At 41.3% G+C, this 15,914-nt stretch overlaps 2 protein-coding genes across 2 annotated transcripts; both read right to left on the minus strand.

The window, feature by feature from the left end:
* Nucleotides 1-601: 601 nt before the first annotated feature.
* Nucleotides 602-7,747, minus strand: spata6l (spermatogenesis associated 6-like). Its single transcript, XM_047607375.1, has 11 exons — nucleotides 7,586-7,747; nucleotides 6,593-6,988; nucleotides 6,295-6,419; nucleotides 6,103-6,195; nucleotides 5,244-5,462; nucleotides 3,738-3,819; nucleotides 3,430-3,476; nucleotides 2,086-2,198; nucleotides 1,897-1,978; nucleotides 821-909; nucleotides 602-730 (listed from the first exon to the last, which is right to left on the minus strand). Exons 3-10 carry the CDS (start codon nucleotides 6,316-6,318, stop codon nucleotides 844-846), a joined length of 726 nt encoding a protein of 241 aa, XP_047463331.1. The 5' UTR covers nucleotides 6,319-6,419; nucleotides 6,593-6,988; nucleotides 7,586-7,747; the 3' UTR covers nucleotides 602-730; nucleotides 821-843.
* Nucleotides 7,748-7,838: 91 nt separating this feature from the next.
* trmt10a (tRNA methyltransferase 10A) lies at nucleotides 7,839-13,839 on the minus strand. Its single transcript, XM_047577540.1, has 7 exons — nucleotides 13,191-13,839; nucleotides 11,943-12,111; nucleotides 11,777-11,848; nucleotides 11,598-11,672; nucleotides 11,314-11,463; nucleotides 11,130-11,235; nucleotides 7,839-8,837 (listed from the first exon to the last, which is right to left on the minus strand). The coding sequence occupies exons 1-7, from the start codon at nucleotides 13,385-13,387 to the stop codon at nucleotides 8,650-8,652; spliced, it is 957 nt and encodes a 318-aa protein (XP_047433496.1). The 5' UTR covers nucleotides 13,388-13,839; the 3' UTR covers nucleotides 7,839-8,649.
* Between the last annotated feature and the right edge of the window lie 2,075 nt (nucleotides 13,840-15,914).

Here is a 15,914-nt window from a genome sequence, read left to right on the forward strand (position 1 = left end):
AACAATTAATGATGTATTAGGTCGCTGAGTGGATGTAGTGAACTGGGGGAAAGGATGGGGCTTAAAATTTCCGAATTTTCTCTTGGGCAGCACTGCAGGACGGTTTTATCGAAGAGGAGATGGATTAGCACTGTCCGAGATATGGACCCGAAACATATCACTGATCCCACACCACACAACACGCTTGATGCGGATACGCTCTACTTGAAACTATGATTTGTGCTGCAATTGGCTTCTCGGTTCAGGTGTCGAGACCCCGATACCAAATTTCCAGCGCCAACATTTCTTCACTTTTGTCCAGTGGGAGGAGGCGGTGACGTTTCATTTAGCTTCGTATCCGGTATGCGCTACACCGAAATAGAAATCTGTCTCAGCAGCCATTCTGCAATAGATCACAATGTTCCCGATAGTGTCTGGTATTTAGTGCCTGGCAGTCATGGCGGGCAGCTATATCTCAGATATATGGCGTCGGGTTCACGCGGAGCTGCATCGCCATGGAGACAATTTGCTTTTAACGGCCTTCAGGTGATTTGCCTGAGGACTCGACAATGTCAGCTTGATAAATTAACGGGATAAAATCGTACGACGTTAAACTCGTGCTGCTGCCTGAGTTTCAGCTCTGATGGGTTTATTTGAATATGAAACACATTATTTTCCAGTCATTAACACGCACACACACACTCATCAGCAAAGACGGAAGACTTCATTGGCGATGTGAAGGTTTCTTTCCCTAAAAAAGAGCCAAAAAGTTGATGTACAATGTGAAACTTTTCAAAGTTAACAAAGAAACTCACTGCAGAACAGAGTGGGTCCAACTCACCTCTCTAGGTCCTGGCCAAGTCCTCAAGGTGGACCTGGAGGGATGGACCTACGGGCTAAAACCTCATCTACCTCAGAGACTGTGGCCCCCTGAAATACAACACAACAATGTGTGTCCTCTGTGACATTAGACCTGATTTAATATAAAACATCTCTTAAAATAAACGTCAAAAGCGACCAAAGTAGGTGAAACACTTATTTGCATAGAAGCCTAGACTAGTAGTCTGGGTGTAAGCTATGATTTTGATGAATTAAAGGTCCTTTTTTGGTTAATGGTACTAAAAACCTGAATATGATTTGGTAAGTAATTGTTTTTTTCTTAATCGATTCCAATTTAATGTTCTTGCAGAATTTTAAAATTCAGTAAACTGGCTAGAGGCAAAAACTTCAAATCACCGTGCCTGCTTAGGTTTAAGTTTAACTTCTGAGTCAGTTTCTGCACAGTATTATCATTGCTATCAATAGTTTGATGAATGGCATTGGTGCAGAAACCCCAAGAGGTCAAACAGGCTTTTACAAAAATTGCTGAAGTTCCACACCAGAACTCCAGCGCTCACAATTTTTTTGGCATGTTCTCAAAGCAAACATTGCAAAAGGTCTACTGCGTGTTTTATTTAAAAGTAGCGGATGTTCTTTCCAGAGACAGAGTGAAGGTATTCAAGGTGATTTACTCAAAAACACACCCACTTGTAACACATTGAATCGTACCACAGATACCCAGGACATTTCCCATCCAGATCTGAGGAGTTTTCATAGTGCTCCTTTTAATCTTCTTGAGAAGTGCAGGTTATAATATGGTGAGCATTTATAAGTCCACCTGCCACCTTGTGACACCCAACTGGGTCACGTTAACAGAGCTCTATAATGATATCTCTAAAATTTACAAGTTGTTCTGTGGTTGTAAACGGTGGATAACGAGGATGTCCACCTGTGGAGAAAGATCTGGTCAAAGGTGAAGATGGGGTTTGTTGACATGCAATAAACCTGGCCATGGTTAAACCAGCAGAGATTACAAAGCGGTCAACAGAAGTGGCCCCAATTCTTAACAGGTTGTTCTAATGTCTAACTATGACTTACGCAGACGAGTCGGCGAACAGCTTTTGGTGTCGTGAGGAGTCCCCGAACGCGCTCGTGGATCTCTTCCCATTCTCCGTAAGAGCTGGACAAACAATCCAATCAACAGTCAGACCAACTTCGATATATGTGACCTTTCATTTTTTAAAGAGGCCTAACTCCTCAAAAAAAAAAAAATGAAAACAAAAGGACCTGCTGCGTCCAGCGTGTTTGCGGTAAGACGAACATGGCGTTGAAGGATCGGGACCGTAATGGCCGTCGTATGTTTCTGAAGAGCTTGAGTTGTCGTCAGGTGTACTCACAGCCTGTCGATAGAAACAGAAAGACGTCTTTAAACAGCTGCTTTATCAGCGCATATGCAACTTTCTCCTTAATGTCTGTGATGGTTTTTGGTTTTGTCAAAACTTTAGCTTCCTAGTCCTAGGCTACTTGAGTGGTTTTAGTAGTTAGCGGTAGGGCTAAGCTAGTCACACGGTTGTGGAGGGGGGTGACTCCAGGACACCAGAACTCGCTGTTAATCCTTCTTGAGGTGTCGTGGGCCTAACTTGACAAAACATCGGTGAAGGGAGGTGCCCACTTGAAAACCCCAATGATGTGCCACATACTTCCAACTGCTGTTGGCTAGGCTAGTTAGCTGGTGTCTTCTTGTTGGTTGCTACCTGGTAGCTGACTGCTAGCCTGCTGGTTGGTTTTTCAGTTGAGTTGGAGGGGGATGTTTCAGCAGGGGAATGTTGACGTTGCGTTTTAAAATTGATTGGATGGAAACAGGAAGAAGTGGAATAGAAGTTAGCAGTTTTAGTGGTTAGTGATTGTTCGTGGAAAATTACAAATTATAAATAAAAAAAAATTCTATCGACCTATCTCTTCCAAACATCTTGTGAAAACTAAATTAAACTTGTGTTGTCTAACCATGAACCGATCTCGCAGACCGTGCCGAAATTGACATACACCTCCTCAGAAATGTAACGGACCACAAAACCTGTGATTGGTCTGCTCAGTAGTAATGTGTTTCCACTTTTGTATTTCCTGCTGCTTCCTGCTCTTCTCTTTCTCATTGATTATTTTGGATCAGTAAAGATGAAACACATGGAGGAAAGGTTGACTGAGGAGGTTCAAATATTTGTCTCATGACTCGTCTTCGGTGAAATTTCGGCAAAAGTTTCCATCGCCATTGTTGAAAGTGAAGCAGGAAGTAGAAACAAAAATTAACCCGTCTGGCAAAAAAAAGACACAGTGCCAGCCTGTGTTTGGGTGGAGTTGTTGCAGAGTGAACCAGACTGAGGAGTATAAAGTACAAATGGCTCATATCAGCGTAGCCTACGTAAGTAGGTTACGGCAGCTAACCTAAAACCTAAAAGAGCCTTTAAGGTTTGGACAGAGCAAGGCTAGCTGTTTTTCTGATTTCAGTCTTTATGCTAAGCTAACGTATCCTAACACATGGCCATCAGTTTTGTATTGAACAAAAAAATCACATCCAATAAAACCCCCACAATTCCCCCCCCCAATAAGTAAAAGAAGAGAATAAATAGTTCCTACCAAACCAGTGGATAACGATTTTCTTCGGGCGGTTGGAGAATATCTCACTAAAACAGTAAAATGAATAAAAATAAATAAATGTTTGCAATTGCTTGGTGACTGATTGCTGACTGTAAAAGAGTATGACGAGTAATTATAGGTAAGTTTGCACCGTGACAGTCAACTGGGTCATGTCAACAGAGCTGTATAATGATACTATTTTATACTGATACTATACTATATAATGATTTCACAAGTTGTTATGCTCATTTAAGTGGTTGTAAATTGTGTAATCAACATAATCTGGCAATGAGGATTTTATTTTTTACCTGTGGAGAAAGACCTGGTCAAAGGTGAAGAGGAGTTGGTAAACGCTGCAGAGCGACTGACTCCGGGCCACGAAGACGACATCTACACACAGTAAGAATGAGGTCACGGTGAGCAAACAGCTGCAGGACGTACATGTCATTCCTGTAAGTGTTACACAACACACTGGTTCATTTTACCATGAGGAAACCATTCATGGAACCATGACAATGAAAAGTGTTTCTGAAGTTGGTGGAACCGCTATTGGATTGGCTCGCCATTCAACGTGACACAAATGGTATCACACAATCAGGATGGCTAATGTCCATTGGTGTCCAATGTAGGACAGCACAGTGGTTTGGTGGTTAGTGGTGATGCCTCACAGGACTCACAGGTTCTTCCCACCGTCCAAACACATGCTCGTAAGGGTCAGTGGAGAATCTAAATTGGTCGTTGGTTGTCTGACTCTCTGGATTAGCCTTAAAGAGAGACTGGAGACATGTCCAAGGTCTACCCAGCCTGTCACCCAATAACAGCTGGAATAGACTCCAGATGAATGAATGAATGTCCAGTTTATTCTCAGTTTGTACATAACTGACTCCTCTCTTTGGGCTTGGATCGCTCCCACTGAGATGTGAGTAGAGGGGGTAAGAACAGGGGCTTCAGATCAGTATAAAAACCCAGAAATAATGACAACTGCAGATGTTTCCCTTGGTTTTAGTGGAAAGAAGCACTCATCTTTATCAAAATTTCCCACTACCTTAAATTTCTTAAGAACAGATCTGCTGTAGTTAGTTCTAGGTGTTGTGTTATGACTAAAACAGTTGACAAATTAGGAAACATGGTTAGTTTATATGTTATTTTCACACTTTAAATTCACGCCGTGGGACCCTCTGTTGGGTTGGTTTTGGCCTACAGGTCCATCACTTATATATTTACTTCTAATATCCTAATATCCTAATTTGAAGAACCGTCTGGAGGCCTCCTCTCTCCTCGTTAAGAATTTCAGACATTTTGTCATCCTTCAAGATGGCGCATTGAGATGAGTTTCTGGAGCACAGTCGTGAATTCAGGAAACCTGAAAAGAGCCCTTTATCTTCCCAGGTTATCAACTCACCTGCATCCGGTAAACTGCGTCATATATCTTCTCCTGATCCACTATTTTTGATTATTCCTAACGTTGCTTTGTCTGCAAAACATATTCTTACAGTACATTTCCCTGCTGCATACTGCATCTTCAGACGCTGCAGGGATTTAAAAATCCACAGAGCCACAGAGCTGAACTCTGTGAACCCTTAGCATCATCTCCTACTTCTAACACTTATTAATATTACTGTTTGTCGTCTTATTTTTGTCTGTTTCTTTTTAATATTTATACTCCTTGTTTGTAGGGGAATCTACCCAAAGAGTTGTGTGGAAGTCACTGGTATGTGCAGATGTCCGAGAGCGTCTAACAGCTCTTTAGTGCCCCCTGCAGGCTGGAAACCTGATGTTAATACTGAGGAGCGAGGATGTGTTGTGTTGCTCACAGGCTGGGAGACGGCTGCAGAGCCCAGGCGGCCGTGGGCCAAACGCCGGGTGTTTCCAGACCTGAGCGGGGACAGGGACTGGGACCTGGGGTCACTGTGCGTCTCCTCTCTGTCCGCCCTGGAGCTTCGCCTCCTCCGGGCGGTTTGAGGCCGTTTCTTCTGAGGCGACGCCGTCCTGGGTCTCCTGGGCCGCCGGCTGTTCCTCCTCATTACCGGCCTCTGGAAGCAGGAGAGCAAGAGACTCAAAGATAAATGTAAGAACACGAGAAGCCTTTTCTGGCCACGTAGATAAATACGTATAAAAAGCAGGGGCTGTGACAGGCTGAGGCAAAGATACAGTCTGGTCTGAATGTTCCTACTGCAGGATTGGTTTTTCTAGGGCCTATGGATCTGTGGAGGTGCTCAGTCCATTTCCAAACCAGAGACCAGGGTCTGAATGAACTATTAATTGGTTAAAGTCCAAGAAACTCCTTGATGGGGGGCTATAGGTTTTTATATATATAAAGGTATCTAAAAATAGTCACTTCTGACTCTTAAACCTTTATTTGTCTGCGTTTGTGATGACATCAATTTCTTTTTTGAAAAAAACAAACAAAAAAAACACGAAAATTTAAATATTTTCAATAATCTAAATGCAAAGTGGATTTTTTTTATGAAGAAATCATTAAATTTACAGATAATATATAATATATATATAATATAAAATGTCTTTCACAGTGTTGTGAATGCGGTCATGCATGTATATCCATGGATACATTAAAAATAAGAGCCACTAATAACTAATTCACGATGCACTGAATGTACCAATTCATTACTCATCTCCACACATTCTTTTTTAATCACATTACATAACCTTTACCATGGGCTCGTTGGGGTAAACCTTGATCTGTGCATCAGGCGGACACTCGGTAATGGTGGTTGTGGTGGAAAACTCCAATCTTGGAGCGATACCCTAGAGAGAAAAAGAAAAAAAGAAGAAGAATAAAGTGGTAGTTGTGTGAAGAGGCTGTGCAGATTTTTAACAGGAGCATGTGGACGGGGTTGGACCTACTGGAAAGTGAGACGCTCGGATCATCAGAACCTCTCGGTCCACTCCGGAGAAAGAAGGAACCAGCTTGGGCTCCGGGAATAAGAAGCTTCGAGCGTCTTCCTCGAAGCAGGCGAGAGTTTCCCCCGCTGCAGAAACACACACACCTCCATGTATTTATGGATGAAAGACGCTATACTGGGTTTCATGGGATGTACTGCACAGGTACATAGTTAGAATGGGATACACCTTCTATGGACACTTCAAATCAAAATCTGAGATATTTGGACACAAGTGTACAAGTACATGTACATAACGTCACCTGGAGGAATCAGCTGCACCAGTTCGACTCTGACTGTCTCATCTGTGGAGAAGAGACGGGCATTAAAAAAAAAAAAAAAAGCTGTATTATAGAAGAATGTGCAACTACGAACAACTGAACCAAGCTTTGCTCACACTCCAGCATCACAGCGATGTCTCCGGGGTCGACGGCACGTCTGAAAATCTACCACAACACACACATGGCTGACTGTAGCTTAATGTGCGGTACATCTCACAGAACATGAGAACAGAGACCTGCCTTTTCAAAAGTCATCTTCTCGTGAAACAGCAGTGGGAAGACGGCCGGGAGACACTCAGACTGGCGGCACTGGCCCATGAAGCACATGCTCAGGTAGACGTCGTCTTTGGCTGGGAGGTGAACTCCAGGACAAGACACCTGGAGCAAATATTATTTCATTTATTATGTGTTTATTATTGCAATTTACACACATTTTAGACCACACTGCCCCCGGCCCACGAGCACATTATGTACCTGGACTAGCTTAATGTAAAAATGCTAAGTTAAATGCTCTGGGGGGGGTTTAAGGGGCCTCTTGCCTGGGGCCCCCAGAATGTTTTCAAACACCCCTGCACACAAGTATATTTATTAAGTCCCATTTGGCCACTATACTGCATTATTTTACTGTTTAATGTTGTTTTAATCGTCGTGTTTAGTTCAAAAAAGTAAATGTCTAAAAGATGCAACAACAACAACAAAGAGGATCAGAAATGCTGCATAGGAAAAAAAGACTCTTAGCAAATTTAACGTTTAAATCTTAAATAAACAGACATTATGTTTATGCCGAATTGTAGAGTATCCTCTAATGTTTCATAAACCAGAGTAAGTCAGACACCAGAAAACGCTTATATTAACCAGGAGGTAAGAAAATATTAAAACGAGCTTAATTGCGCTGCAGGCTGGTGCTAACGTTTGTTTTTTAACCACCAATAAACCAACGTAATTTAGAGCAGTTTAGGGTCAAACATTTCTTACCGCTCTAAACTTTAATTCCACCACCACTTTCAGCGCTTTTCGAGACATTTTAATCTCCCTGTGATTGAAAATGTGATAAAAAAAAAATACAAAAAAATAACCAGGTAGCTACGGCTCCAGCGGAATGCAGCGTACTCTAGTGAGGCCTGGCGTCGTCTTACCTTGTTACCATGGATACCACCGTTCGCGGGCTTAGTTGACGGAAGTGACCAGGAAGTAAATAAATAAATAAATAAATAAACGTGTGAAAAAATAACACAACAAAGATGTCAACTTTAATATATATAAATATATTACAAATTAATTTTGTGACACAAAAATCTGTAATTCACAGGAACCTTTTAGTTTTATTTATTTTCCTTTATATTTCTACATTTATTATTTTATTTCTCTTTATATTTCTAAATTTATTGTTTTTTTTTTTAAATTATTATTTCCACATTATTATTATTTTATTGTGTTAGTTTCCCTTGCGCTTCCAAAACTGTCGTGACTCATCAGAGAATGGACGGGGTGTCCTCCTGTGGTGTCTCTTTGTCTGTATTGTCTGAATTGTCATGAGATGTTCAATATTTCCTTCTCCTGTCAGTGGTCATAATGTTGTGGCTGACTGGTATATCCTCTCTAGTTTATAAGAAACTCCTTAATTCTTCTTCATACTGCAAAAATACTCTGAGTAACTGCACACGGATCCAAGAACAAACAAATGTTGCCTTTATACGTTTGAAATCTTTTCTTTTAAATGGGTCCATTTGGCACAGTTTCACCTTCCAAAAACAAAACAAAAAATCCTTGAATTTGTATAAATTTTCAAACAAATGTCATAAAATTATATCGGCGGTTAAACTAAGTAGCCATAAAATAAGCAAAGTAAAATCCTTTTAATAAATATCTGGTAAAAAAAAAAAAAAAAAAAAAAAATCAGATGAATGAAAATGTCAAAAACAGAATCTCTTGAAGTCTTGAACAGAGAATTGACATAAACAAATGTTAAAATTTTCTTCTTCCTCCATTCTTCATTCTCAAAGCATCAGTTTTGGAAGGTGTCCGTTTGTTGTGAGCTTTCAGCTTTTCTCCGTTTGTTCTGTTGTGTCGGGGTCCGAGTCAGAATCAGAGTCTTCCTCCTCCTCCTCGTCCTCCTCCTCCTCTTTACCCTTCTTGACGGCCACTGCTCCTTTCCTCTGAGGCAGGACGGTGAAGAAGGCCTCCTGCCAGCTGCCCTTCTCCAGATACGCCAGGATGATCTCAAACACTGCAGGAGAGGCAAACGCTTTCAAAACCCCACAAAAGGCGAAACAAAGGCACGTCGTGGACTAACATATTCACACAGAATTTAAAAACACAAGAAATAACATTAAAATCCCCCAAATAACTAAAAGAAACTGTTTTATATAGACCCCTTCACAGTTGGTCAGTGCAATGTTTTCTGAGGGGCGGGGCTTAGCTGGAGGCAAAACATCTCAAACATTATAGCCTGTAAACGGTGGTTAGCATATTTCAACGGACTGTTGTGGTAAGAATAGACGACGAAAACACGCATTTTAGAGAATATACTAATGCACTCAGTGTCCGAGGCCGTGAGTGTTATTATAAAGAGTTGACTCTGACTGATGGGACAATATTCACGGACCCCCACACTCTCACTCACTGGATGGACAATTTGACCAAAGGACACAGAGGGGACGAAGTCTGGTCTGTCTTTATCAAGTGAAGCGTCTCCAACAAAGATATTATAAGAAGGAAGTGGAACAACTGTGGAGGGTAACGTAGTAAATACAACTTCTACTTGGACACCCCTGAAACACACAACTAATGTTGAGTTACTTAACGGTTAGCCTTAGCAACCAAATAATGATTAACTTAATGTAATTTCAGTCACAATTTATTCTAACAAAATTTAATTTGACTTGATAAAACTTCAAGTTAGTGTTTTTGATTTTTCGGTTTTGGCACCAAAAATTCAGCAAGACGACATTTGCATCGTTGACATTGTTCGCCTCCAGTTTCCCTCTGTTTTGCCTCCAGCTAACGATGTGACGCCACAGTGACGTAGGTCATGAAGGAGTCTGTTACTATGCTGTGTAAACTGTGGCAGGACAGTGGTGTTGCCAATCGAACGTGATAAGTTCCTTCTTAATAGGGATGCCCAGATTTTTTTTTTTTTTGCTGAAATTCATTAATTTTCCGTCCACTTGTCTAAAGTCAGGTATCAGTGTCAACAGGCTAAGCGAGGAACTCCAGACGACCTTTTCCCCAGCAACACATTCCAGTTCTTCCCTGGGAATCCTGAGGTCTTCCAAGGCCACTTTAGGTTCAGAAAACTTTATTTATCCCATGTGGGCAATTCAGTTTATAGCGCCCATCATAATAAAACAATCATTAAAGACGGTCATCTATTAGACTTACAACTTACAACACTCAACTCTCAATTGTCGATAATCAGCTGACTAATCCCAGCAGTGATCTTATGCACGTGCAAATATAAGTATTTAAATAATAAATAATGAATAAGTAGGAAAATGATAACAATAATAACAAAGCAACAAGCACAAGCTACTCTTTAAAATTAGATGAGATATATAACCCCTCCAGCGAGTTCTACGTCTGCCCTGGGGCTTTGGCTTCCAAAGGGAGGTGTCCATGGGAGCATTAATAAGATGCCCTGAACCATGTTCATGTCAACATTTCAGTCACTTGTAATACTCGGTTTAGACTTTGACGTCAAGTTGACGCAGAAACTACAGCAACAACACAGACCCCAGCCCCGAACTGATGATTGGTCCACTTGGTAGCAGAGTGTTTCCCCTTTAGTATTTCCTGCTGCTTCTCCAACGCCACAATTTTTGAACTGATTGTTTTGGATCAATAAAGATGGACACACGAGGGAAAGGTTAACTGAGGGAGTTCGGAGGCAGAAACATTTGTATGTTTTGGCGAAATTTCAGCAAAAGTTTCAGTCGCCATTGTTGAACATGAAGCAGGAAGTAGAAACTAAGATTAACCCAACTGGCAGTTTCTGGTTCTTACGTAACCAAGTCAAGCAAGTTTCTGATGGGTTTTACCCACAGCTTCCCCTTTTTAAACATCAACTTCCCACAAGTCTCTTCAATGAAACGTCTTCTCAAAACTCTCCAAGTCCAGTTGCCTTTTTCAACGCCTTTTAAAACGACCATGACCTGGATGACTGAGAACCTCCACAGACATTTTTTGGGTCACTACCCACAGTTTGTGGCCATAGATGAGGGCTGGAACGAAGACTGACCGGTAAATCAAAAGCTTTGCTTTACAGCTCAGCTCCTTTTTTTTTCTTCTTAGCTTTCCTGAAAATGTTGCCTACAATTACGTGCAGTGGATCTTAAGTTTTGTGACGGCTGCTTCAACACGAAGAGTGAGACTTCTGCAGAGAGAAGGGGGCCGCTAATGCTAAGCTAGCTGCCTATAGTCGGTCAATAAATCCAATCTCAGTTTCTTGTTCCCTTTCCTTTCGTTTACTGCCACTGAAATACTGAAATGTTAACAGGCTGATTCTGATGTTTGTCCTCACCGTGGTTGACAGCCAGAACCTTCCGACTGTTCATTTTGACGAAGCTGCTCAGAGGAAGCTGGGCGTGCTCGATCCCCAGCTCCTTCGCCTTCTCAAAGGTGATTCCCTGCAAACCAAACGCAGCCGTGTTAAACGACTTAATGAATACTACAGCAACTGACAGAAGACAGGCGGACATACAGACCTTGTGGTGGTTGTGGTCCACCAGGCCTCCTATGATGTAGGCCTTCTTTGGGTCCAGCTCCTCCAGCACATTGGGCGAGTCTGAGGTCAGGTAGACCAGCTCCTCCTTGGCCATAACTTCACTGTAGTGCTCTGTTTTAATGGTAATGTCCTGCGCGCAAGATACAACACACAGACTGTACAGTGATACCAGGCCACAGTCGACTTATAGGATGAGGCATAAACAAAAGTTGGACATTAAAGAACGTGACTAAACACTTATTTTACTTAAATCCGGCTCCTCACCTTCCAGTTTACCCATCCTTTGTCCTTTTCATCCATGCTCTGTTTCAGCTGTCCTCCAAGGCTGGTTAGATACAACTGGAGAAGAAGTAAAACAAAAGGTTAAACATATGGTTATCGGGCCAATACTGGTCTTTAAAATATTTAGTTAATTTGTTGGTGTAAATGTACTAGACGCTGACCTGCACCGGGTGTAAGGCTCGTCGGTTCTCAGCGTAGCACCGCTGGATCTGTTTGTGAAGCTTGCTGACATCCTGAAGAAGCGGCAAGATCGTGAGATAAGTCTATTCTAGCGTGGACTCACGGAAAACACAGAGCTCCTCGGCACCGGCTCCCTGAACCCTTTACCTTCATGAGCATGAGGCTGTCGAAGCTGCAGTCCAACACCAGCCTCAGAGAGCTGGGCGTCACCTCCCGCCGCAGACGTTTCCTGGCGCCTTGGTGGTCTCCTCCCTCCTCGTCCTGGTGGTTCAGCCTCTGGAGCCGACGCTGCTGCTTCCTCTCCTTTCGTCTCTGCCTGCAGCCAAAAACAAGACGGTTACTGAGGAAAGCCACGGTCAATATTTTATACTTGGGAGCTGGATCACTTCAGGACTGGTTAGAGTTCTTCCAACGCGTCAACAAGTCATTTAAGCATGCCTTACACACCAATCAGGCATAACATTATGACCACCCTCCTAATTATAACCAGGTCCTATGGTTTGAGGGGAGGGGTCTCTATGGTGGATCATCCCACAGATACTTGATCAGTTTGGGATCTAATAAATTTGGAGGCCAGGTCAGCACCATGTGCTGTTCTTCATGATTTTTAGAGTTGTTCCTAAAATGTTTTTGTTAGGGGTTGGGGATTAGCAAGGACTTCACGATACGATACGTATCACGATACTTGAGTCACGATACGATACATTATTGCGATATTAGTGAGTGATGTTATTAGCAATATGCTACATAGTTCACTGAGAAATTACACATGCAGTTTAAAATATGTGAAGTTGTAAATATGTACATCAGATGACATCAGTGATAATTCTTTTTAACAGATTGAGACAAAAAAACAAGATGAATCCAAATGATCCATTTGCAATTTATTGCACTTGTAAAGAAACAGTGGTGGTGGCGCAGAAGTCGATCAGCTCAAAACATACCTTTTTCATTTAAAATCGACATTCCAAGTTAATTTTGTATCAGACGAAAAAGTATTGTGATGTTGCCATATCGATATTGTTTTTGTGTGTGTTCCTGTGTCATGCTGCCATCAAGCAGTGTCACTGCTATGGGGTGGGGGTGTCTGGTCTGGTCTAAGTGGGTGCTACATGTCTAAGTAACATCCACATGAATGAATGCCAGGTCCGAAAGTTTATAATTTGATAATATGACATAATTTGATTGTGTTATTTGGCTGTTATTTTGCTGGAACAGACCAAAAGCAAGAAAACCTTAAAATGACAGATATTTGAATGGAGTTTGGCGTGACTGGGGTGACCACCGGGGCCACCTTTAGAAATAACACTGCGATGCTATATTTAACGATGACAAATAAACACTCATCAGGCCTCTGATGACACCCCTGACACAGCTTTAAATCTGCGCACTCACTTTCGCAGCTCCCTCTCTTCTTCCCACTTCTGCTGCTTCAGAAGTTTCTTCCTTTGCCTTTTGGACAGAGTTTGGTTTTCTGCCGCAGCTTCTCCATCATCGCCCCCGGTCCTCTGTCCTCCGCTCTCGGTCCTCTGTCCTCCGCTTTCCGTGCCCTGCTGGACCGGTGACTCGCTTTTCACGCCGTCCTCTGCCATATGTGAGGATGTGAGAGCTTGATGGTCGCTCTTAGCTGGAAGCTAATTAGCGGCATTAGCCAATTAAAAAAAAAAGAATAAATAAAACTTCCTCTTCAAGAATTCGCGTTAAACCAATTCCTCGTCGCTCAGGTATCACACCACAGGCACACAGACAAACTGAGGTAGTAACTCGAACAGTTGAGAAACGGCTCCACTCGAACCGGCCACACAATTTCACATGTTATATTTTGGCGCATGCGTGACGTCATTTAGGAGCGCCAGATGCGTTTAAGGGCAAAGAGGAGAAGAAGAAACGCGACGAACTTAATCTGCTGAGTCAAAATATGCCTACACCGCGTTGCATTGTTATTGTTATTGTTATTATTATTATTATTATTTGGATTCACTTAACTTAACAGAAGATATTATCTCCCTAAAATGTTCTTTCACGACGCACCTCATTAGACAAAACTGCTTATTAAGGTAAAGGAAATCCGAAACAACGGAAATAGTGAAGAGCGCTTGAAGGCAGCAGCTCACAGACAAGGTTAAAAATGAAATTAAAATAAAATTAAAATATTGAATAAAATCCGAAAAAAATAAAGTAATTAATTAAATAATGTAATAATAGATAATATTCGAATATATACTCATTGTTGTTGTACTTAGTGTTGTGTTATTAAATATAATTTAAATTCAAGGATTCAATTCAGGAACGACTTGAGTGAAGGTGCTGACTTCATATAATTTTACAACTAAAATAAAGATATTGTACATTGTCATTACACTTAAAGTAGGTGAAGACATATTCCTTTTCGATAACCATCTTTTACCAACTGTAAAGTACATTTCTAATTAGCAAACGTACATATAAATTAATAGGCTATATGTATAAATTGTGCTGTATTTTCCAATGTATTTATCTTACCTCACTTTGGAATACATCTAGTTTAGGTAGTTTCCGGGTCCTATGTTCGATACCACCGATTTCCTATCCGATCCGTGTAAAATTCAGACTGGTATCGGCGATACCGATCCGATACCGATACTTTGTGTAAATACACCCTAATGTATCTGGTAAACCTAAAAAAAAAGAAAGAATACAAGAAAAAAAAATATTCATTTATTTCAAACTCTGAAGTTTATTGAGGTAGTGGCATAATGTACTATATAGCTGAGCTAATACAACAACAGAAAAAAACTAAACAGAGACACAAACATACAAAATATGTGAAAATGCTGCTTCAAACGCACAAACAATAAGTAAAATAGTGACACCATTAAAACAAATGACTGTTTAACTATTAACAACTACTATGAAAATGAAAACTTGCAGTTAGTTGTGTTGCCACAACTCAATAGTTTAGTTACTTTCCACCGTGTTTCTACATTACCTCTAATGACCGAAGTATCGAAAGTATCAATATTTTTGACTTGCGAATCGATTTTGGAGCATAAAGACCTGGTATCAGAACTATCGATATTTCCGTATCGATTCGCACATCATTAATTATCGTGAATTAATGTCACATTTGACAGAGCTGAGCTTCGTAAGTAAATATATTCCCCTCTACTGTTTATTTGTCAAATATGTCACCATTGGATATCAGGTATAAATGTACCAAATAAAAAATCTATTTAAAAAGACGTCACTAGTGAAAGTGTTAGCTGCATGCGCTGATTGGATATGAATAGGGCTCTAATGTGATGCAAACACATCAGGATTCAGATGTAAATGTGCAGTCAGAGCTCCGCAACACAACCCCGCATGCATCCACTTCCACACGCTCCTAACCGAGCTACCGTGTGGGAGCACAGCCAACACAGAAGCCTTTAACACTGCCTGCTTATTTAGGACACATTCCAACATCATCCGTGCTAAGCCACCTTTCTGCCCGCTTATATGCCGTCAATGCTGGGTGGGATTTGAAACAGACAATGGAAAACATGAATGAAATGCAGTGGTAGCCAGGATAGGACCACGCCTGCTACAATTAAAAACCACTATAAAATGAAAACTTGCATCTTAATATACACTGTGCTCTCCTCTTCTGTCCTCCTCTGTGGATGCAATGGTTTTACCCGAGTTTGTGTTTCACAAGGTTTGTTGTGTTGCCACAACATATTAATGATATACATCACCCCAAGTATTCTCCAAATATTCATAGCATAAAGATCTGGTATCAGAAGAGTCGACATTTCAGTATCGATCTGAACAGCATATGACTGGCGGTTTTCGGCCTGTATCGTGGCTGGGAGTATCGATTTAAATATCGATGGAATCGATACCGACGCCAGTATCGATAGTCGCGTGATTAGGTCGATACTTTGCTACATTTTCTCTTCTTTACTCAGAGTTCATGCGAGTCCAACTTCTCTCCAAGTCTGTCTCCATCCTCACCTGTGGTAAAAGGTGGATATGGCCATATTGTGTTGTTTACTTTGTTATATTTTTGTTACATTGTTCCTTTTTCTTATTTTGCACTAATGACTTTTTTTCTTGTGCGCAGTAAAAGGGGAAACTAACTAACTAAAGGCAAAATGA

Source organism: Mugil cephalus, chromosome 1, assembly GCF_022458985.1.
Source record: "Mugil cephalus isolate CIBA_MC_2020 chromosome 1, CIBA_Mcephalus_1.1, whole genome shotgun sequence".
Taxonomy (NCBI): domain Eukaryota; kingdom Metazoa; phylum Chordata; class Actinopteri; order Mugiliformes; family Mugilidae; genus Mugil; species Mugil cephalus.